Genomic DNA, 23,586 nt, shown 5'->3' with positions numbered 1-23,586 from the left:
CAAACACCGGCAGACTGTTGCCCTGCAAGCGGGGCCAATGGTCCGGGCAAAGTGACAATTATTTGTGTTTTGTTGAGACTGTACCTGGAATATGGTGTAAAATCCCGCTCCCCACACTAACCCGGGTTATACAGACCAAAGAACAAACTGCCGGAGGAACTCAGTGGGTCGGGCAGCATCTGTGGAGGGAAATGGACCGTCAACATTTCGGGCCGAGACCCTCCCTCTGGACTGAGAGTGGACGGGAAATAGTCAGAGAAAAGAGGTGAGGGGTGGGGATGGGGCAAGAGCTGGGGAGTGAGAGGTGGATCCAGGTGAGGGGGAGGTGGGAAGGTGGAAATAGTGACGGGGGTGGGAGGTGAGTGGTTGGGGCAACACGGGGCTGCAGAAGATGGAAATTAATTCCATAGAGGATTAACAAAGAGATTAGAGAGTATTTGTTATGGAGAGTGCAATGAAGATTCACCAGACTGATCCCTGGAGTGGTGGGGTCATATTATGAAGAAAGATCAAATGTGATAACCCTTTTGTTTGGAGAATCGAGGACTGAGAGGTGACCACATTGAAATGCACAACATCATTACCGGCTGAACCAGGGATCCCAGTCTCTGAAAAAGGGGGTGGACTGTCCGGGACTGAGATGAGGGGAAATGTCTCCACTCCGAGGGTGGTGAATGTCTGTAAATCCCCACCACAGAGGCCGGTGAAGACTCAGTGATCGTCCTCATATAAATCAGAGGCCGACAGATGTGTGGAGACCAGAGGGATCGAGGAATTGAGGATCGGGCAGAAACATATGGCTGAGATGGGAGAGCTGCCACCATTCTGTTGATGGTTAGAGGGGCTGAATGGTCACCTCCTGCTGTTTCTCACTTGGTGTTTCAGTGTTCCTGTCCAGTGAGGCAGGAGGAATGTGAATGGAAATTAGAAACATAGAAAAACTACAGCAGAACATAGGCCCCTCAGCCACAATGCTGTGCCGAATATATCCTTACCTCAGAAATTACCTGGGGTTACCCATAGCCCCCTATTTTTCTAACTTCCATGTCCAGGAGACTCTTCAAAGACCCTATCATATCCGCCTCCACCACCGTCACCGGAAGCCCATTCCAGACACTCACAACCGTCTGCGTAAAAAAACTTGCCCCGACATCTCCTCTGCACCTAGAGCCCAGCACCTTAAACCTGTGCCCTCTTGTGGCAACCATTTCAGCCCTGGGAAAAAGCCTCTGACTATCCACAAGATCAATGCCTCTCATCATCTTATACACCTCTATCAGGTCACCGCTCATCCTCTGTCGCCCCAAGGAGGATGGACGCTGGTTTTATTTCCCGCCCTCACAGTCCCCGGATGGACGCTGGTTTTATTTCCCGCCCTCACAGTCCCCGGATGGACGCTGGTTTTATTTCCCGCCCTCACAGTCCCCGGATGGACGCTGGTTTTATTTCCCGCCCTCACAGTCCCCGGATGGACGCTGGTTTTATTTCCCGCCCTCACAGTCCCCGGATGGACGCTGGTTTTATTTCCCGCCCTCACAGTCCCCGGATGGGCGCTGGTTTTATTTCCCGCCCTCACAGTCCCCGGATGGACGCTGGTTTTATTTCCCGCCCTCACAGTCCCCGGATGGGCGCTGGTTTTATTTCCCGCCCTCACAGTCCCCGGATGGACGCTGGTTTTATTTCCCGCCCTCACAGTCCCCGGATGGACGCTGGTTTTATTTCCCGCCCTCACAGTCCCCGGATGGACGCTGGTTTTATTTCCCGCCCTCACAGTCCCCGGATGGGCGCTGGTTTTATTTCCCGCCCTCACAGTCCCCGGATGGGCGCTGGTTTTAATTCCGTTCTCTGATGAAGCGGATGGTCGGCGGGGAGCTGGCGGACGGTTCGCTGTCTGCGGGGCAAATAGAGCAAGTTCCCGTCGGTGAGTATTGAGGCCGGTCACCAGGGTGAACGAGACCGACAATTTCCCATCGGAGAGTACTGAAGCCGATCCCGGGGGGAGCGGGGACCTGACGTTTGGCGGTAAGTTCCGCTAACTTCCTCGAACTGGCGGCCTTGTGGTCGGTCCGAGTTGTGGGACCTTCACACGGAACAGCCTGAGATGGGCCGCCGCTCAGCCGCTGGTGCTCTGGTCCCAGGAGCGGGATGAGGTGATGAACCCGAGACAGATCACATCCGGTGAGTTGTACCTGGGGAACTTTACCTCCATCACACGGCCCGGTATCGGATCCAAACTTCACCTGGATCGATAGTTGTTTTACATATTTCCAGCAGACTGCAAGCGGCCGTTCATCCCGTTGTGTTCTTGCAGACAGCGAGGGTTAAACAGAGTAATAGCACCCTTGGGACAGTGATCCACGTGTATGAGTAGTTTTATCTTTCCCCGTTCAGACAGGACAGTGAGATCCAGATCTCTCACGTCCTCTCGGGGGACTGGGAAGTTTATTTCCATTTTCTTTCCATTGCTACGACTTGCCGAAATGCTGACAGTGTTTCCCGATATTTGGCCCGGTTAATGAGAGTATTAAGTCTTGTTCATTTATCTGGGTTTTTCACAATTATGTACACTCCCTCCAGAATTTCCAGAGGAGCAACCCAGGCTGTCTAATATTTCCACACGATTAAAATGGGGAATCTTTATTTTCTTTTACATGTACAGAGGTTGAGTGAAAACCGTGAGTTCTGTATTATCCACACAGATCAATACATTACAGCAGTACATTGAGGTAAAACAATACCAGAGTGTAACAAATCATTATGGTTACAGAGAAAGTGCAGTGCAGGTAGATATATGGTGCAAGGTCACATCGATTTAGACTGTGAGGTCAGGAGTCCACTCATCCCGTTGGGGAACATTCGGTTCTCTTAACAGCAGAATGGACACAGTCCCTGAGCCTGGTGGGATGTTTCTGTTTTACTTTATCTTCGCCCCGATGGGAGGGTGAGAAGTGAGAATGTTCAGGTTATGGGGATCTTTCATTATGTTGGCTGATTTACTGAGGCAGTGGGGAGTGTAGACTGAGTTCATGGAGGGGAGGTTGGTGTCTATGATGTACTCAGCTGTGTCCACAGTTCTCCGCTACTTCATTCAGTTAAAGGAAAAGCAGTAGCCGGATGAAGGTGTGAAGTACCCGGATGGGATACTTTCTGCGAAGCACTGATGAAGCTTGTAGAGTGGAAAAGGGCATATACCAAAGTTCTTATTGTTTGTTCTGGCTTTGGTATCCTACTGGAATCTGTTAGCTACTCGTGAGTACGATTATTTCAGGATCTGTGTTTTGCTGGAGGACCATCAGAGATCGCCCTTGATCCCCTGCTCCCATCTGGCTCCATCTGCTCATCCCCTGCCCATCTTGTTCAATCTCTGTCCAGCCTGTATCTCACCACCTCAATGATATATATCAATCATCTTGTTCAATCTCTGTCCAGCCTGTATCCCATCACCTCAATGATATATATCAACTATCTTGTTCAACCTCTGCCCAGCCTGTATACAGTACCATTGCTGCAATGATATATTTCAGCAATCTCTCTTTCAAACTTTGTCTTCATTGTGAAGTTTGTTTTGCATCTTTTCCAGGATTGGGTTTTTGATAGCTGGAGCTACCAGAGGTTTAATTGAATACAGCAAGTGGCAGGGTAAAAGCAGCCACTTCAATTTAAGTTTCACCGTTACAAAGTAGCTGCAGTGTTAATCTTTGTAATAATGGAGCTCAGAGCATCTGATGTTTGTTATTGCCTTTTTCGGTTATTTTCGGTGAGCCACTTCCCCCGTTTCCAGGGTAACAGCCCGTCAGAGCTACAGCAAGTGTTGCACTCTGTGGTCACCGCCTCTCAGCGTAGAGACAGTGGCTTCAGGAGCAAATGTAACAGAATGATAGTGGGAGGAAAGGATGCTGTGAGCATTGACTGTATGGAATGAATTACACCAGGGTCAGAATGAACTGAGAACTAACAAATGTAACAGAGTGACAGTGGGAGGAAAGGATGCTGTGAGCATTGACTGGATGGAATGAATTACACCAGGGTCAGAATGAACTGAGAACTAACAAATGGTTTGGGGTGGGGTGGCATTTACAGTTTAGGGTGTTGTTGATATTTTACAATCAGTTACTATCTGTGCATTAAGATGAGGAGGGAGAGAATACTACAGTTGCAGGAAATTTAAAGTAAGGAGGAGAAAATACTGGAAACGCTCAGCAGATCGGTAGCATCTCGGACAGTCTCAGTTCTGAAACTGGGTCTTCCACCATTTGTCCTTTCAGAGATGTAGTCTGATGTACTGAGTTCTCAGCATTTTCTACTTTATAATTTTATATTTTGTTCCTGCTACACTGCAGGAAATATGGCAGCCAGCTGTGCCGGGCGAGATCCCACGCAGCAAGAAGATTGAACTGGCATTCACTGAGACACTGCCGCATATTACCGGCAGCAAAGAGCCCTGGGAGAGTTGGTGCTTGCGATACAATCTTGGGATGGGGGCTCCAGGAATATGGAACTGGTAGTGTTTGGGCTTCGGTCTACGTTGGTGCTTTTACAGATGTGGCTGGATGTTCCTCCTTCCGCAGTGAAGCAGATGTCTCCGGGGGCTGGATATTGGTAGCGTGAATCTCTCAGTGTGAGATGTGGAAAAGATGTGCGAGGCTCTCGGTGTGGGCTGTGACCCTCTGAGGTTGGATCCTGGGATACCACACATGTTTTCACCCAGATAAAATGAATCAGGGGATCAGGTTGTCCGGGCTTATGAGATGTTGAGTGAGTATTTCTGTTCTGTGCTCAGATGTTTGGTTCTGAAGTTCCTTTAGAAGCAAAGCAGGAAATGAGTTTCCATTCCATCCCTCACAGGGAGTGGCTGTGATTAAATACGCTGTTGTCTGTTTGCACCAGTAGAGAAAGACAGGGGTTTCAGAATTCAATTGACATTTTGAAATTCCCCCTCACTGTCACCTGTCTATCTGCCAGTGGGAGTCAAAGAGCAACTCAAGATGCTGAAGATAGAACAGAACATGGAACAGTACATCACAGGAACAGACACATCGGCCACAATAGTGTGCCAAACCAGATAAAAAGTAAATCAACCCCCGCCCCCGAAAACTAATGTCTCCTACCTACACAATGTCCATATCCTCTCAATCTTCCTCACACCCATGTGCCTATCTAAACGTCTCTTAAAAGCCTCCAATGTGTTTGCTTCCACCACCATAACGGACAGCGCATTCCAGGCATTTACACCTCTCTGAGTAGAACAACTTACTCTCACATTTACTTTGCATCTACTCCCTCACACCTTCATTGCATGCTTTCTGGTATTAGACATTTCTAAACAGTGAAAAGATTCTCCCTGTCTACTCTATCTATGTCTTTCATAATCTTATAAACCTCTATCCGATCTTCCCTCAGTCCCTACCACTCCATGGAGAACAACCCAAGATTTTCCAATAAAAACTGGATGATGTTTGAATCCATTCTGACGAAAGGTCAGGAAACCCAATCACTAACATTTTTCCTTTCCCCACAGATGTTCCTTACCTGCTGAGTGATTCTAGTGATTCCAGTTTCTCTTTATTACATTCACCGTGAAACATTTTAAATCTCCTGCGAATGGACCAGTGCACCAGCGCTCATTTTGTGAGAGTTGATAGAAGAGTAAGGAAACCAGAGCTTTTACCAATGCATTATCCTGGGAGCAATTGTCCTGTTTTTCCTGGAAATGTATTCAGTATGGTTGTTGCTAACAAGGTTCAAAGAATAATCTGAGGAATAAGCTTTATGCACGAGGAGCATTTGATGGTCCTGGGCCTGTGTTCAGAGGGATGGTGGTTGGGGTTTGGGGGGGGGCAAGAAGTTAGGGCGGGGGTGATTATTTACACCAACTGAACAACAGCAAATCTGGATGCAGTGGGAATGGAGAGGGTGTCTTGATTAGATAGGGAGTCTGGGATCTGAGAGTGCTGCCTCAGAATAAACAGACTTCACTTTAAATTAAAACGGTGATGAGAGCAATTACTTTAGCTAAATGTTGGTTCATCTGTGGAGTTTGATGTCACAGAGGGTGGTGGAGGCTGTCGTTGGGTATATTCATGTTCTGGATTGCTAAATAGGTTGAGTATTATAGCAGGGAAGCAAGAATACAGTGTTAGAAAAATAATCCTCCATGATTGATTATGGAGCAGACTAGAATGACCATATCACCTAATTCTACTCCTATGTATTATGACTTGTATCTTATACCATGACTGAATGCAGATTTCTTTGTATCCTATCACAAAGAAGAGAAAATCTGAAGTTTCTGGAAATCCAAGCAACAGACACAAAGTGCTGGAGGAACTCAGCAGGCCAGGCAGCGTCTATGGAAGAGCGTAGAGTTGACATACAGATTCTGCCTGGTCTAATGAGTTCCTCCAGCATTTTGTGTGTGTTCCTTTGAATCCCATGTCAGGCTTTGTAAAGTGTGAAGGGCAGTTACAGATTTCTTTACTCGGATACTTATATATGCGTTCAAAATTTAAATTTCAATGAGTTTAATGCTTTGTTCTCCTTTGTATTAGTAAAGTGCTTCATTATCTCTCCAGTTAAAGTTAGATCTGGGCTGAGAGATTTATTGGAAGAAAAGCCCATGACTGGAACAAAACCACAACTGAAGATGAGGGAACAGCAACAATGAAACAGCCCGAGGACTGAGAGCACCAACTGAAGGGAGCCCTTCTGAATCACAGTTTCCATTGATTCACTCAGGAGAAAGTTTGGTGAGTCTCAGTTACTCAAACGCTAGTCCTTTAGACATTACATTTCTGTACCATGAGAAGTAGGAAATAGCTGAAGTGAGACATAATAAGCCTAGAAATACCATTTATGCCTCTATCAGACCCAGTTACAATCATTCCAGATCTACTAATGTGCTGTCAGCATCAGCTCTGTGAAGCCTGCACATTCCCTCATATTGTTTGCTCATTTCAAACATAATTTTTGATGTTTCCTTGCTTGTCTGTGTTAGGTCACAATTATCTCAAAATGCGTTGAGAATTTCCTCCCTTTAGAAGACGCCACAGTTGTTTCCTGCAGTAGTGACTGCAGAAATGTGGAATTACCATGAACTACAGCAACATGTCATTGCTTCCTCCGTCTATTGCAAGCTGTAATGATATAGTTGCCCTCTAGAATATGATTGAGCAAACCTCTGCAAAGAGCAAACCCTCTTGAAAACAAATGCCCCAGCACCACATTTCATTCAGTCCTAACTAGCAAATGCTAATCAATAATTTACATTTACAAACCCAGTCGTCATCAAGTACTTTTCTACTAATAAAATGTCAGAATCTACGAATCTGTGATTAAGCAGAATTAGGTTTTACAATGAAGTTATGTTCCCATTTGACCCTGTGCCAAAGGCATGGGTTATATCTGTACTTGAGATGAAAAAATGTTCTTGCAGCCAGGTCCGCTGGAGCTGCCAAGGCTGGTTTAAACTCAGTCATTGCAGGATGGGAACCGGAGTGTTTGGTCAGATGATAGAACAGTTGATAAAAGGTAGATGCAATGTTCAGAGAGACTGTGAAAGGATCGCTTGTGGACAGGGCATCAGGTAGTGAGTTGGAAATGTGTTTAATTCAATACAAGTATTAAGAATAAAAGTAACTTAGAACATGGATGGTACATGTTATCACCATTACACAGACCTGACTGTTACAAGGGCAGGATTGGTGTTTGATGCTCCAGGTTTTAGTTGTTTCATAATACATATGGGGGGTGGGGGGTTGTGAACGGGGAGAATTGTCTTACTAATTAGGGATGGTATCACAGCTACATAAACAGAGGACATCAATGTGAGTGAAAGTCAGAAATGGGAAGGGGGCTATCATTCTGGGAGTATTCTATAGGCCTCCCCCAAAGCCACAGGGATAATGAGAGCAGATAACTTGGCAGCGTTGGGAAAGGTGCAAAAGCAACAAGGTTGTTATCATTGTTGATCTCAACTTTCCTGATGTTGATCCCACCTCCTTGTTCCAAAATGTGTCAATGGGGCAGAATGTGTTGTGTGTCCAGGAAGGATTCTTGACACAGTATGTGGATGGGCTAACTGGAGGAGTTGCCATACTGTATCTAGTATGAGGCAATGATGTTGGTCAAGTGACTGATATCACGATGGGTGACCTTTTTGAGATAGTGGCCACAACACCCCAAACTTCAAAGCGATTGCGCAACCACCAACTGCGACTCCAGCCCTGAACTCCAGGCCGGGTCTTTATGTGCTGCTATTGTGACTCCCGTCTCCCCTTCCCCCACGAATACTCTGCAACCCCGTCTCCCGCAGATCCCACCGTCAGCTCCTGGGTCCTCAGAGGCTCCATCTTCCTCTCAACCCAACCATCCCCTCTCCACTGACACCCCCAGCCTCCCCCCTCCCCCCTCTGATCCCAGCTCTCATCCGTGCCGGGTCTTTACCATCCCCTCCGACCTTCAACTGTCAGAGGCAGAACGCTCTGTTCTCAGTAAGGGCCTCACGTTTGTCCCCCTTCGCCCACACCTCAGCGAGTTCCGTGTTCGCCACAATGCGGAACTTTTCTTTCTCCGTCTCCGAGCCTACTTCTTCAGCAAGGACTCTTCCACCCCCACCGATGACCCCTTCTCCCGTCTTCAACTCTACTGCTCTTCATGGACACCCGCTCTGGTCTTCTGCCTGCTCTGGATCTCTTTATCGCTAACTGCCAATGGGGCATCAACTGTCTCGACTTCACCGCACCTTGTCCCCATTCGAACCTCACTCCTTCGGAATGCTCTGCTCTCCACTCCCTCCGCACTAATCCTAACCTTATTATTAAACCCGCCGATAAGGGCGGTGCTGTTGTAGTCTGGCGTACTGACCTCTACCTTGCCGAGGCACAGAGACAACTCGCAGATACCTCCTCTTATTTACCCCTCGATCGTGACTCCACTAAGGAGCACCAGGCCATTGTCTCCCACACCATCACCGACTTTATCCGCTCAGGGGATCTCCCATCCAATGCTACCAACCTTATAGTTCCCACACCTCACACTTCCCGTTTCTACCTCCTACCCAAGATCCACAAACCTGCCTGTCCTGGCCGACCTATTGTCTCAGCTTGCTCCTGGCCAACCGAACTCGTTTCTGCATACCTCCACACGGTTTTATCACCCCTTGTTCAATCCCTTCCTACCTATGTTCGTGACACTTCTCATGCTCTTAAACTTTGCAATCATTTTAAGTTCCCTGGTCCCCACTCCTTTATTTTCACCATGGATGTCCAGTCCCTATATACTTCCACCCCCATCAGGAAGGTCTCAAAGCTCCCTGCTTCTTTTTGGATTCCAGACCTAATCAGTTCCCCTCTACCACCACTCTGCTCCGTCTAGCGGAATTAGTCCTTACTCTTAATAATTTCTCCTTTGGCTCCTCCCACTTCCTCCAAACTAAAGGTGTAGCTATGGGCACCCGTATGGGTCCTAGCTATGCCTGCCTTTTTGTTGGCTTTGTGGAACAATCTATGTTCCAAACCTATTCTGGTATCTGTCCCCCACTTTTCCTTCGCTACATCAACAACTGCATCGGCACTGCTTCCTGCACACATGCAGAACTCGTTGACTTTATTAACTTTGCCTCCAACTTTCACCCTGCCCTCAAGTTTACCTGGTCCATTTCCAACACCTCCCTCTCCTTTCTAGATCTTTTTGTCTCTATAGACAGCTTATCCACTGATGTCTACTATAAGCCTACTGACTCTCACAGCTATCTGGACTATTCCTCTTCTCACCCTGTCTCTTGCAAAAATGCCATCCCCTTCTCGCAATTCCTCCGTCTCCGCCGCATCTGCTCTCAGGATGAGGCTTTTCATTCTAGGACGAGGAAGATGTCCTCTTTTTTTAAAGAAAGGGGCTTCCCTTCCTCCACTATCAACTCTGCTCTTAAACGCATCTCCCCCATTTCACATATATCTGCTCTCACTCCATCCTCCTGCCACCCCACTAGGAATAGGGTTCACCTGGTCCTCACCTACCACCCCACCAGCCTCCGGGTCCAACATATTATTCTCCGTAACTTCCGCCACCTCCAACGGGATCCCACCACTAAGCACATCTTTCCCTCCCCACCTCTCTCTGCTTTCCACAGGGATCGCTCCCTACGCAACTCCCGTGTCCATTCGTCCCCCCCATCCCTCCCCACTGATCTCCCTGCTGGCACTTATCCGTGTAAGCGGAACAAGTGCTACACATGCCCTTATACTTCCTCCCTTACCACCATTCAGGGCCCCAAACAGTCCTTCCAGGTGAGGTGGCACTTCACCTGTGAGTCAGCTGGGGTGATATACTGTGTCCGGTGCTCCCGATGTGGCCTTTTATATATTGGCGAGACCTGACGCAGACTGGGAGACAGCTTTGCTGAACACCTACGCTCTGTCCGCCAGAGAAAGCAGGATCTCCCAGTGGCCACACATTTTAATTCCACATCCCATTCCCATTCTGACATGTCTTTCCACGGCCTCCTCTACTGTAAAGATGAAGCCACACTCAGGTTGGAGGAACAACACCTTGTATTCCGTCTGGGTAGCCTCCAACCTGATGGCATGAACATCGACTTCTCTAACTTCTGCTAATGCCCCACCTCCCCCTCGTACCCCATCTGTTATTTATTTTTGTACACACATTCTTTCTCTCACTCTCCTTTTTCTCCCTCTGTCCCTCTGAATATACCTCTTGCCCATCCTCTGGGTCCCCCCACCCCTTGTCTTTCTTCCTGGACCTCCTGTCCCATGATCCTCTTGTATCCCTTTTGCCTATCACCTGTCCAGCTCTTGGCTCCATCCCTCCCCCTCCTGTCTTCTCCTATCATTTTGGATCTCCCCCTCCCCCTCCAACTTTCAAATCTCTTACTATCTCTTCCTTCAGTTAGTCCTGACGAAGGGTCTCGGCCTGAAACGTCGACTGTACCTCTTCCTAGAGATGCTGCCTGGCCTGCTGCGTTCACCAGCAACTTTGATGTGTGTTACCCCAACTTTTATCATGGTCATGGATAAGGATAGTAGCAGACGATACAAGGCAGTATTTAATTGTAGGATGGATAGTTACAATTGTATTTGGAGCAACATGGGAGTGTAAATTGGGAAAACATTTTTAAAGGGAAATGCACAATGGAACTGTGAAGGCTGTTTCAGGAACACTTCAATGCAGTTCGAGGTAGATCTGTTCCACAAAAAGTGAAAGAATGTTTATATAAACAAACCGTGCTTCACAACAGATGGGAACATTTAAGCAACAGGGAAAAGGACTCATTATTTAGGTTTTGGAAGCACCATTCAAGCAAGGCTCCAGAGAATTATAAGGTAGCCTGGATGGAGCTTAAGAAGTGACTTAGAAGTCAAAGGGAACTTGAAGTCCTTGGGAAGTAGGATAAAGGAAAGCTCAAGGCGTTCTACATGTGGGTGAAGAAGAGGAGGGAGAATAGATTGAAGGTAGGACTAGAACTACTCAGGAGCAAAGGTGGAAACGTGCCTGGAGGATGCGGTGATAGGCGAGGTGTTCAATGAATGCTTTGCTTCAGAGTTACCAATGAGATGGACAGTGATTGTGACGATAACATAGCAGCATGGAAACGTTAAGAAAGAGATGTTGTTGAATCTACCAATATACACCACGTTACCAGAGGAAGTGAGGGGGGAGGTTACGGGGCATTGACAATGATCATTGTATCCTCTCTGGCCACAGGGATAGTAACACATGATTGGAGGCTGTCAAATGTTGTTCTGTAATTCAATAAACCCAGTGGGTTTAATCCTGGGGATTATAGACCAATGAGTGTTACATCAGGGGTGGGCCAACCCTTGGAACGGATACTTGAGGACAGCATTTGGAGAAGCATAATCTTATTATGGTTTGCCATTTTGGCTTTTTGATGGTGGGAGGGTGGGGGAGTGGATGTTGTACGTTGAACTCCAGTAAAGCCTTTGCCAAGATGCCTCATGACAGCTTGGTCTGGAAGATAAGGTCTCATGTGGTACAGGGAGAGAAAGTTAGACAGATTTAAAAATTGCCTTGAAGGTAGCAAGCAAAGAGTGGTGGTTGAAGGTTTCTCCTCAGAATGGAGGCAGGTAACTAGTGGTGAACCACAAAACTACAATTTGGGACATTTGATATTTGTTATTTGATAGCAATGATTTGAATGCAAGTGTGCAAGCTTGACCAGTAAGTTCACAGATGACACAAAATTAGTAGATGGTACTCACAGTGAAGATTATCGTAGTTTATAGGGGATCTAAATGGGCAGAGGAGTGGTAAATAGATTGTAAAACCAACAGGAGCAACAACGTTTTCATGCAGAGGCTGGTGATGATGTGGTGGGTACAGACAGAGGAAGTGGATGAGGCAGCACAATTGTATAATTCTAGAAGCATTTGGGATGTTTAGATGGTGTGAAGAGGCCAGGAGGGAAATGGGCCCAACACAGGAAATTGGGACCATCTCTGTGGGCACTGTGGTCAGCATTGTCTCGTTGGGCTGAAGGGTCTGTGTCTGTTATCTATTGCTCTGTGACTCTATCAGTAGGATTCGCCAAATATCACTGTTCAGACATGCAGACGTGGTAACAGTTAACAGGGAATGTTTGGTCCCTAAGTGAACTGCTGCTCTGATACAGGGGATGGCGATACTGTCACATTTGCAAAGTATTCCTACTCTCTCTGACTCACTGTCTGCTTGTTGTGTGTAATTCAGGGCATCACCAGCAGGTGGAGCTGTCCTGCACCGTGACCAAAGTGTAAACAAGACGACGACAATCAACAATCGTCAGTCAGAATCAGAATGGCTACAGGTACGTTCACTGGGATCTTTATCATTAAACATCTGCCCTGTTGGTGCGCAATAGGTCAGATGAAGAAACTTACACAGGCGCTAACAGGACAGAGAAAAGTTTCATCAAGCAGTGTCAATGATTGCACTGGTAAAGCGGCTTTGTGTAATTGATCAGTCCAACAGTTCCAGCACAGGAACCTGACACAGTAATGGTCGAATGACTCCGCTCACCAGGCAAAGCTTCACCTGAGTGAAAAGAGCCGGAGACCCTGAATCAGCAGGTTGAGAGTGAAACACAAGCAGGAATGTGACAACGGTGTTGTTTTAAGTAAAAGTCCAGGCTCAGGGTTTGTTGCACATCAGAGCCTGTTTAGAGGTGAAAGAGATCTCCAACTTCCATTTATAAAATTCAGAAACAGGTGATAAGAGCATTTCCGGGATTTCAGATATTGTGTGATGATATAACATTTCAGGTTTTGGCAGGGCAGCTATCAACTCCCCCCTCGATGCGGAAAGTAGATGAGGGGAATTTTCCAAACTCTGTTTTCTGTAACTGAGCCGAGAACATTGCCAGCCTTGGAAATGGCTGAGGATCAGGAGACACATCATTTCAGTAAACTTGTGGTCTGCTTTGTTGCGTCACTGTCGAGTATGGAGGGGCTACTGCACAGGACCGAAAGAAGCTGCAGAAGATTGTAAATCTAGTCAGCTCTATCTTGGGCACTAGCCTACAAATTACCCAGGACATCTTTAGGAAACGGGGTCTCGGAAAGGCAGCGTCCATTATTAAGGACCTCCAGCACCCAGGGCATGCCCTTTTCTCACTGTTACCATCAGAAAGCAGGTATAGAAGCCCGAAGGCACACACTCAGCGATTCAGGAACAGATTTGTCCCCTCTGCCATCCAATTCCTAAATGGCCACTGAATCTTTGGACACTACCTTACTTTTTTTTTAAATATACAGTCTTTCTGTTTTTGCACTTTAAAAAAAAATCTATTCAATATACATAATTGGTTTACTTGTTTATTTATTATTATTGTTATTATTTTAAATTTTATTCATTATTATTTTTTCCTGCTAGATTATGTATTGCATTGAACTGCTGCTGCTAAGTTAACAAATTTCACGTCACATGCCGGTGATAATAAACCTGATTCTGATTCTGTTTTAATACCCCGATCCATGTCTGGTCTGTGACCAAATGGTGAACGTGAGTTCTCAATATTTCTCTCTTGAGATGATCTGCTAACTGAATTTAATTTCCCAGTATCTCTGATGGGAGACCCGGTATAACCAATGACCAACTATCTGTCTCCTGTTGTCACAATGGGGCGTTGGGAACGGACCAAAATGCAAGACACAGACACTGAAGTACAAGGATCTGGACTTGACTAGAGTAGAGATGTGACAGGATTCAGACCAGGAGCAGGGACAGGAATGCAGACTTGGGCTAGGGAAAGCGGCACCAAGACTAGGAACCATGGACTAGGAGACAAGGCTTGTACTCCGAGCCTGAGACTGGACAAGGACACAGAACCTGAGTCTTGCCTCGGGCTTGGACCCCAGAACCAGGCAAGGACATGACATGGCTTCAGGACAGGATATGGCTGGGGTCTAGAGGACTGAGCTTGGCTTGAGGCTGGGGCCTTGGGTCTTGAGCTTGGCTTGAGGCTGGGGCCTTGGGTCTTGAGCTTGGCTTGAGGCTGGGGCCTTTGGTCTTGAGCTTGGCTTGAGGCTGGGGTCTTGGGTCTTGAGCTTGGCTTGCAGGCTGGGAGCTGGGCTGTGGGATCATCGAGGCTTGGGTTCTCGGAGCTGGGCTGCGGGATTGTCGAGGCTTGGGTTCTCGGAGCTGGGCTGCGGGGTCGTCGAGGCTTGGGTTCTCGGAGCTTGGCTGCGGGATTGTCGAGGCTAGGGTTCTCGGAGCTTGGCCACGGAAATACCCGGATCCCTACCTAGCTCAGAGTGGCTGATGGCCACTCAGCTGGCCCGGGAAACAGCCAAATCCGTACCACAAAGACTACTCTAAAATGAGTGGTAACAAGGCTCCATGAAGTGGTGGTCCTCCAACCAGGCCTAGAGATCACAAATGGTTTCACTTGCCTTCCATCAGCAGGTTGCTCCAAGGGGGACTGACAAGACAAACCAGCCGCCCACACTCGACCCCAATGCTACTTACATTGCAAGCCCCAAATTCGAATCAGGTGCCTATGATTAATTTAACCAAACGAGGGACAGCTGAAAGAACCAGAGTCCTGAGTCCACGGACCAGACCATGAACCGGAATGTGGACTTCACAGACCGGACCATGACATAACCATTACTGGGACTTGGTTGCACCCAACAGTCTGAGGGATTTAGAGGAACAAATTTGTAGAGAGATGGCAGACCATGCCAAGAAACAAAGGTTGATTCAGTAACTGATTTTAACTTTCCATATATTGACTGGGACTCCCATACTGTAAAAGTAGATGGGGTAGAGTTTGTTAAATGTGCCCTTAATCATTGCGTAGAATTCCTGATGCAGAAGTGTGCAATAAGCTGTGAGGAAATAATCCAGGGCTGGTGACAGAAATTAGTGATCATACTGCCATAAATTTCAAAGTAAATATGGAAAAAGAGAGGTCTGGATCATAGGTTGAGATTCTAAATTGGAGAAAGGACAATTTTGATGGTGTCAGAAAGGATCTGACAAGTGTCGTTTGGGACAGGCTGTTTTCTGGCAAAGGATTAATTGTAAGAGGGAGGCCTTCAGAAGTGAAATTTTGAGGGTGTCTAGTTTGTATGTGCCTACCAAAATAATAGTTGAAAGGTAACTGGTGCAGGGTACCTTGGTGTTCAAGAGATATTGAGGCCTCGGATATTTTGTTCCTCTAAATGTCTCAGACTGTTGGGTGCTACCAAGACTCATTAATGACTACAATATCATAATTCCACCCCCCGAGCTCATCTGACTTTTCTTTTATTCATCATTTGTAGATATCTAAAAGCTTCCCAATAGTTTTTGTTATTTTGTTTGCCCTCTCTTTGGCTTCTCATTTCAGCCATGGTTGTGTCCTCCTGCCTTTCCAATGCTTCCAATTCTTTGGGATGTATCGATCACTCACCTCCCGAATCGCTCCCAGAAACTCCAGCCATTGCTGCTGCTTGTCACTGCTACCTTTTCCCTTCCAAAAAAGTTTGGCCAGTTTCTCTGTCATAAAAAACATGGAGAGGTTCAGTATGGAAACAGGCTATTTGGCCCATCTAGTCAAAGCTGAAAAAAACACATAAGCTGTCTGATGCAACGACCTGCACCAGGACCATCGCCTTCAGACCCCTACCATCCAGGCTCCCATCCAAACTTCTTTTAAATGGTGAAACTGAGCTCATATTCACCACGTGCTGACATCTCATTCCACACTCTCACGACCATTGCAGGAAAGAGCTTTTCCAAATGTTTCCATTAAATTTTCATCTTTCCCACTTACCCATGACCTCTGGTTGTCGTCCCACCCAACCTCAGTGGAAAAAGCTGCTTGCATTTGCCCTATCTATGCCCTCATAACTTTGTATACTGCTAACAAATCCTCAAAGTAATGTATGATTTCCTTGTTTATGTTTAGAGCCTTTTTTTAGCTGTACAAGATGATGCTGTGGATTGATCTTGTGGATAGCCAGATTTTTTGTTCCCGGGGCTGAAACGGCTATCACGTGGGGGTATAGTTTTAAGGTGCTTGGAGGTAGGTACCGAGGGAATGTCAGGGGTGAGTTTTTCACAATGAGTTTGGTGGGTGCGTGGAATGCACTGCTGGCTATTTGCATGAGAGTGTTTCAGTTACTGCGGGGCCAGAATCCCATGCAGCTCAGTGGGAACAGGGAATAATACCAATGGAGAGAGTCAGACTGAGCCAGGTCACAGATTGGAGACAGCAGAAATACCCCATTCTTATAGAGACAGGAAGAGCATCAGAGAGTTTGATGGTCATTCCAGATACCAGCACTATGCCCAGTTAGAAGATGATTTCTCCCTCCAAATTGTGTTGAACCTCACTGTAACAGTGTGATGCCAGATCACACCTTGACAACTCAAGTGATCTCATCTGAAATGTTGTCCTACACCCATTGATGGATTTTGTAAATCTTTTTACAGGTTACAAATGACAAGGAATTTGTCTATGGGAATCTCGAACACAATACGCCAATTTTGCTGTCTCTGACCAGATATTTAAGAAGTGGAGCAAGGATTCACTCGATCATCCTTCCTGCTCAGACTGTGGGGAGGGATTCACTTGATCATCTGACCGACTGGCATTCTCGTAATTTTACACAGGGGGGAACCCATTCATCTGCTTCAGACAGTGGGAATGGATTCAGTCAGTCATCTCATATGAAGGTATATTAGCAAGTTCACACTGGGACAAGGCCATTCACCTTTTCTGTGTGTGAGAACGGATTCAGTCGGTCTTCCCACCTGTGGACACTCCATTCAGTTCACACTGGGCAGAGGCTGGCCATCTGCTGAATTTGTGGGGAAGGATTCACTTGGTCATCTGAACTAATGGCTCACCAGCGAGTTCACACCGGGGAGCGGCCGTTTATTTGCTCGGACTGTGGGAAGGGATTCACTTGCTCATCTAAACTAAAGGTACATCAGAGACTTCACACTGGGGAGTGGCCGTTCACCTGCTCAGACTGTGGGAAGGGATTCACTGAGTCATTTCCCCTCAAAAGGCACCAGTCAGTTCACACCGGGGAGCGGCCATTTACCTGCTCAGACTGTGGGAAGGGATTCACTGAGTCATTTCACCTCAGAAGGCACCAGTCAGTTCACACTGGGGAGAGGCCATTCACCAGCTCGGACTGTGGGAAGGGATTCACTGAGTCATTTCACCTCAGAAGACACCAATCAGTTCAAACTGGGAAGAGGCCATTCACCTGCTCAGACTGTGGGAAGGGATTCACCGTATCAGCTCACCTACTGATTCACCAGTCAGTTCACACTGCAGTGAGGGATTTCACCTGCTCAGTCTGTGATAAGACATTCACTCAGTCATCCAACCTGCAGAGACACCAGCGAGTTCACACCGGGGAGAAGCCATTCACCTGCTCATACTGTGGAAAGGGATTCACTCGGTCATCCCACCTGCAGAGTCACCAGCGAGTTCACACTGGGGAGTGGCCGTTCACCTGCTCAGACTGTGGGAAGGGATTCACTCAGGCATCTCACCTACGGAGACACCAGTCAGTTCACACTGGGGAGAGGCCGTTCACCTGCTCAGTCTGTGGGAAGACATTCACTCAGTCATCCAACCTACAGACACACCAGCGAATTCACACTGGGGAGAAGCCTTTCACCTGCTCAGACTGTGGGAAGGGATTCACACAGTTAGCTAGCTTACAAGCACATCAGTCAGTTCACATTGGGAAGAGGCCGTTCACCTGCTCAGACTGTGGGAAGGGATTCACACAGTTAGCTAGCCTACAAGCACACCAGTCAGTTCACACTGGGAAGAGGCCGTTCACCTGCTCAGACTGTGGGAAGGGATTCACCACATCGTCTCACCTACTGAGTCACCAGTCAGTTCACACTGGGGAGAAGCCATTCACCTGCCCAGACTGTGGGAAGAGATTCTCTCAGTCATCTCACCTACATACACACCAGCGAGTTCACACTGGGGAGAAGCTGTTCACCTGCTCACACTGTGGAAAGGGATTCACTCGATCATCCACCCTACAGAGTCACCAGCGAGTTCACACTGCAGAGTGACTGTTCAGCTGCTCAGACTGTGGGAAGGGATCCACTCAGGCATCTCACTTACCGAGACACCAGTCAGTTCACTCTGGGGAGTGGCCATTCACCTGCTCAGACTGTGGGAAGGGATTCAGTCAGTCATCTGATCTGTTGGCACACCAGCGAGTTCACACTGGGGAGAGGCCTTTCACCTGCTGTGAATGTGGGAAGGCATTAACATGATCATCTCATCTACCAAAACACCAGCGAGTTCACACTGGTTAGAGGCTGATCACCTGCTCAGACTTTGGGAAGAGATTCTCTCAGCCATCTCCACCAAATATGCATCATTGAGTTCACACTGGGGAGAGGGCCGTTCACCTGTTGTGAACGGGGAAGGGATTCACTCAGTAATCTAACCTTGTGACACACTACCAGGTTCACACTGGGGAGAAAGTTTCAATAAGCTGCATGCTGGATATTTGTCTATCACCATTGCTGAATGCAATTTTGAGAGAGACTGTCGGTGCTGAACTCTGCAATTATTGCTGCTGCTCACCACTCCCAGTTCTGCACCCTGGTCACTGGGCATGGGAGGAGTTTCTTCTGCTGCATATTCACCTTTAATGGGACTGGAGTTTAATATTCTGGATCTGAGACAAATAAATCAGTTCTATTTTGAACTCTGTCTTCAGTACTTAGTGAATTTATAACACACCTAGTGTACAGTAGAGAGTCAACTGAGGCCAGCTGGACACTGCCAGTGATTGTAATCCACAACAGTCCTTTAAAATCCTCCACTGTTTTTCTCCTTTCACTCTCCCTGTGGGATGGGTTCCAGTCACCACTCTTGGGTGAAGACGCTTCCTTTGAATTTTCTGCAGACTGAAGAAGTTGAGCTGACTGCACTTCTGTCTGAGATGTTCTTTGCCTCTCAACTCTCTGGGCTGAGGAAGAATGACATTGGTAGTTAACCTCCTTATTCAGGTCTTATTTCCACATTATCGGTCATTTTCCCTGCTTCTAAAGGGTTGTTGAAAACACCACTGTCCTCTAAAGACTGAAAGCAGAATGGGAAACCATTAGTTAGATGTTCAATGGAGCAGGGTCAGAAACCAGAGGCGGGTCTGCACAGGGCAGAGTTTGGGGCTCTGGACGATGGTCGGGGTAAGAACGTATGATGAGGAGAAGGGAATCAGCAGTGGGGTATGGCAACGAATGACAGAGTAGCAACACTTGGAGGCTAATTGGCAGAGAAAATAGTTTGTTTGTCTGACTGACGACACAAACAATATCTGGTGTGAGATGCTCCACTGGTCGAGGAACATGTGTGTGTTGGGAATGGTTACATCTATTGAGGGAGTTGTTCCTGCCTGTTTATCCCATAATATTATATCCGGATGGTTATTTAAGATTACCCTCTGTGTAATAATGTATTGGTTATCATATAAATTGTGAGATTCTGTCCCGATCTGGATCAGGCTTTATGGTGCTCTGATGAAGTCATTCCTAAGTTTGTATTTTAAAGCAAGATTTTGGTGAATGATATTTGCCACTTGATTGTAGCTGCATAGGTAATCAGATTGAGTTAAACTGCTGCAGGATCCTGGAATGAGTTTGATTGTGTCTGGTTTCTCTTGGCAGTTTCTGCATGGATTGCTTGTTTGTTTGTATTGTACGTATTTTTATTTTTTTTTTTTGTAAACCACCTTGTCCTGTACTTCTGCAAGGAATCCCTCTGTATCTGGGAAGAAGCTCCAACTCTCAGTTTAGATACAGGTTTCCCCCGCCATCCGAAGGTAGAGTGTTCCTATGAAACGGTTCGTAAGCCGAAATGTCGTAAATCGAAGAAGGAATTAACATTTATTTATTAATATGGGAAAAATTTGTGAGCGTTCGCAGACCCAAAAAGAACCTACCAAATTATGCCAAACAACATATAAAACCTAAAATAACAGTAACACCTAGTAAAAGCAGGAATGATATGATAAATACACAGCCTATATAAAGTAGAAATACTTTTCCACAATCATTACAGAACTGTTCTCCGTAGCGAAAATCTCACGCAAGCGCCGTCGGCAGAAAATCTCACGCAAACGCTGTTGGCAAAAACACGCGCAAGCGCTCTCCAGTAACCTTTAAGCTATGAAGCTGCCAAATCCTACCAAATAACACTTAAAAATACACAGCCGATGTAAAGTAGAAATAATGTATGTACAGTGTAGTATCACTTACTGGAATTGGGAAGACAGCGCAGAGCACACAGATGATGGTGTGTTAGACTGAGTCGATGCAGGTTGGCTGGTGTCGTGGCCCCCACCCTCCAGGCCGTCAACCCGATACATTGCCGCGAAGAACGCAGCGGTCCAGCGGTAGCCGGGAGGCATCCAGCACATCTTAAAAAAAAAAGCCAAAACAAACATGCTAATTAATTAGGTGCCACCCGTTATTGTCGGCCCAGAAGAGTGCCGATTTCCGATTGCGTCGTCTCTGATCTGGGCTGACAATTACGTGTCGGCACCCAATTAATTAGCATTTTTATTTTGGCTTTTTTCTTGTGCTGTGTGCCTCCCGGCTGGCTTTGCATTCTCCGCGAATCGGTATCTGTCCATGGCCTAGGGCTTGGGGTGGTGGGACACTGGGGTGTCATCTCGTCACCTGTTTCCATTAGAGCAGGCAGCTCTTTACCTTCTATCTCTGCCCGCCTCGATGTCGAAGGTTGAGGTTCATCGTCTGCTGTGGCTGATGTGGAAGGCTTGCTTGACTGCTGAGCCTCGCGCATTTTTCTATCACACAGTTCTTTAATAAGGACTCAAACCGTCCTGCAAATATCCCCTAATCCAACGTACCCTTTCAAAATTAAAGTCGTAATTTATCATTACTTATTCGGTTTCGATTGTTATCCTTTTTTCTTCCAATTGCATCAGCTCTTCATCTGTCAGTTCTTGGTGATAGGATTCCAAAACCTCTTCAACATCATGTTCGTCAGCTGTGGAAGCCAAACTCACATTGTCCTTACTTCGTTCAGCACGATCAAAACGCTTAGTTATGTCTATTTTTACCGTAAGTGTAACACCCTAATGAGCTCTTTCAGGCTTTTCCGATACCATAGAACTCATCTTGCAAACGGCTGCTCACAGGCACGTGTTAAAGCAAAGCATTTCCGAATCCGGGGGAGAGCGGCTGCTCGGGACGCGCTGATTTTTTATCGCGCGTTGAATCTTTTTTTTGTAACAGTGAAAACACCTTCTGAAAGTGAAAACGGTACTAATGTAGGTCTTTCGTAACAGTGAGGTTTCGTAAAGCGAACGTTCGAAAAGTGGGGGACACCTGTACTCGATACTTCCTTGCCAATATCTAGTCTGCTCAGATCGTTGGGATGTCTCCCATGGAGGGTCAAAATCATTCCACTGGTTAATGTTTTCTTCCATGTTGATGATTTATTTTTCTGAGTTAGCCTCTCATTTAAGTTTTCTGGTCTGTATTTCTTATCACAATTGCATATACAGACATGGAGCGTTGAATCCTGTTCATTTCTGATGAAAATACATACTTAGGAGTGTAAGGGGTTTCTTCTTCATGTTAACTGCTACGGCTAATAAAATGGCTTCTCTGTAATATTAACTGCTGATGTAAGGGGTTCTCTAGCAGCATATTTGGGTTATAATCATAGATAACTTGACTTTGGAGTGCCATTGCTAAGCAACAGAATAGATGTTATTCTTTCTTGTGTGTGAAAGCTATTGTGTTTTGTGGGCTTTGTTCAGAAGGCACGATGGGGACTGAGAGAGGAGACGCGACCCGCGAGATGCTGTAAACTGGGCGACTGAACAGACCCCGAGCGGGAGTTTCAGGCCCAGGGTCTTCGGCAAGGAGAGGAGACGAGGACAGACTCGTGAGGAGTATTTTGGTCGACCACCGAGGGTGGTCCCATTCGAGGGTCGGCGGAGTTCGGAGGACATCGACTGGAGGAAAGGACACCTGATTCGTGACCTCCAACGAATTATTTCTGCACACAACTGATGGAGTTACTGACTTGGCGCCTTGATTGTCTTTGTTCCTACTGACCCATCACCAAGAAGTACTCACGAAGTGTAATCATTTAATCGCATATGGTGAACTGTCTGTTATTTGGCGGTGTGGGGAACATCACACAGCATCCACACAAACTCGATTACCCAGTTTGGCAGAGCCGGAGACTGCTCCCCCGAGACGAAACCGAGCTGAGCGAGCCTGAGGCTTACCAGAAGGCTACAGAAGTTTTATCTGACTGTTGTGTGTTTTTTTTTTCCATGTGTGTTATTTCTCTTCCTCCTCCTGTCCATGGTAGTGCTAATCTTAAGTGGGTCTGAGTGTAAATAGACTTTTTCTAAAGTTGTCATTTCAGTTCTTATTTATCTTTCTAAATTTTACTGATTGAAATGGGACTAAGATATTTTCATTAAAAAAGTCAATGTCGGAAATGATGAAAATATTTTTTGCCTTTGTTGTATTTGTTAACTATTGAGCTCTGTTTGGCAGGTTTTGCAATGGCAAGCATTTAAAGGTTGCATGGATGAACTACAATTGTTCATCCCAGTTTGGCAAAAGAATAAATCAAGGAAGGTAGTGCACCCGTGGCTGACAAGAGAAATTAGGGATAGTATCAATTCCAAAGAAGAAGCATACAAATTAGCCAGAGAAAGTGGCTCACCTGAGGACTGGGAGAAATTCAGAGTTCAGCAGAGGAGGACAAAGGGCTTAATTAGGAAGGGGAAAAAAGATTATGAGAGAAAACTGGCAGGGAACATAAAAACGGACTGGAAAAGCTTTTATAGATATGTGAAAAGGAAAAGACTGGTAAAGGCAAATGTAGGTCCCCTACAGACAGAAACAGGTGAATTGATTATGGGGAGCAAGGACATGGCAGACCAATTGAATAATTACTTTGGTTCTGTCTTCACTAAGGAGGACATAAATAATCTTCCAGAAATAGTAAGGGACAGAGGGTCCAGTGAGATGGAGGAACTGAGCGAAATACATGTTAGTAGGGAAGTGGTGTTAGGTAAATTGAAGGGATTGAATGCAGATAAA

At 46.5% G+C, this 23,586-nt stretch overlaps 1 protein-coding gene across 8 annotated transcripts; it reads left to right on the top strand.

Annotated features, from left to right (window-relative positions):
• Positions 1 to 1,628: 1,628 nt before the first annotated feature.
• Positions 1,629 to 23,004, top strand: LOC134342143 (zinc finger protein 229-like). Of its 8 annotated transcripts, none has more exons than XM_063040116.1 (5): positions 1,629 to 1,921; positions 5,519 to 5,646; positions 6,549 to 6,746; positions 12,724 to 12,820; positions 16,933 to 19,196. In XM_063040116.1, exon 5 carries the CDS (start codon positions 17,341 to 17,343, stop codon positions 18,547 to 18,549), a length of 1,209 nt encoding a protein of 402 aa, XP_062896186.1. In that variant the 5' UTR covers positions 1,629 to 1,921; positions 5,519 to 5,646; positions 6,549 to 6,746; positions 12,724 to 12,820; positions 16,933 to 17,340; the 3' UTR covers positions 18,550 to 19,196. The 8 variants fall into 8 exon arrangements, 6 of the variants coding, with proteins under 6 accessions (XP_062896186.1, XP_062896187.1, XP_062896183.1 ...); XM_063040117.1 differs by having other exon boundaries at positions 1,630 to 1,921; positions 6,579 to 6,746; XM_063040113.1 differs by having other exon boundaries at positions 1,631 to 1,921; positions 6,573 to 6,746.
• The last annotated feature ends 582 nt before the right edge of the window (positions 23,005 to 23,586 follow it).

The sequence above is a fragment of the Mobula hypostoma genome, unplaced genomic scaffold (genome assembly GCF_963921235.1).
Source record: "Mobula hypostoma unplaced genomic scaffold, sMobHyp1.1 scaffold_130, whole genome shotgun sequence".
Taxonomy (NCBI): domain Eukaryota; kingdom Metazoa; phylum Chordata; class Chondrichthyes; order Myliobatiformes; family Myliobatidae; genus Mobula; species Mobula hypostoma.
The sequence above is the reverse complement of the archived record's forward strand: the minus strand, read 5'-3'. Positions and strand labels throughout refer to the sequence as shown.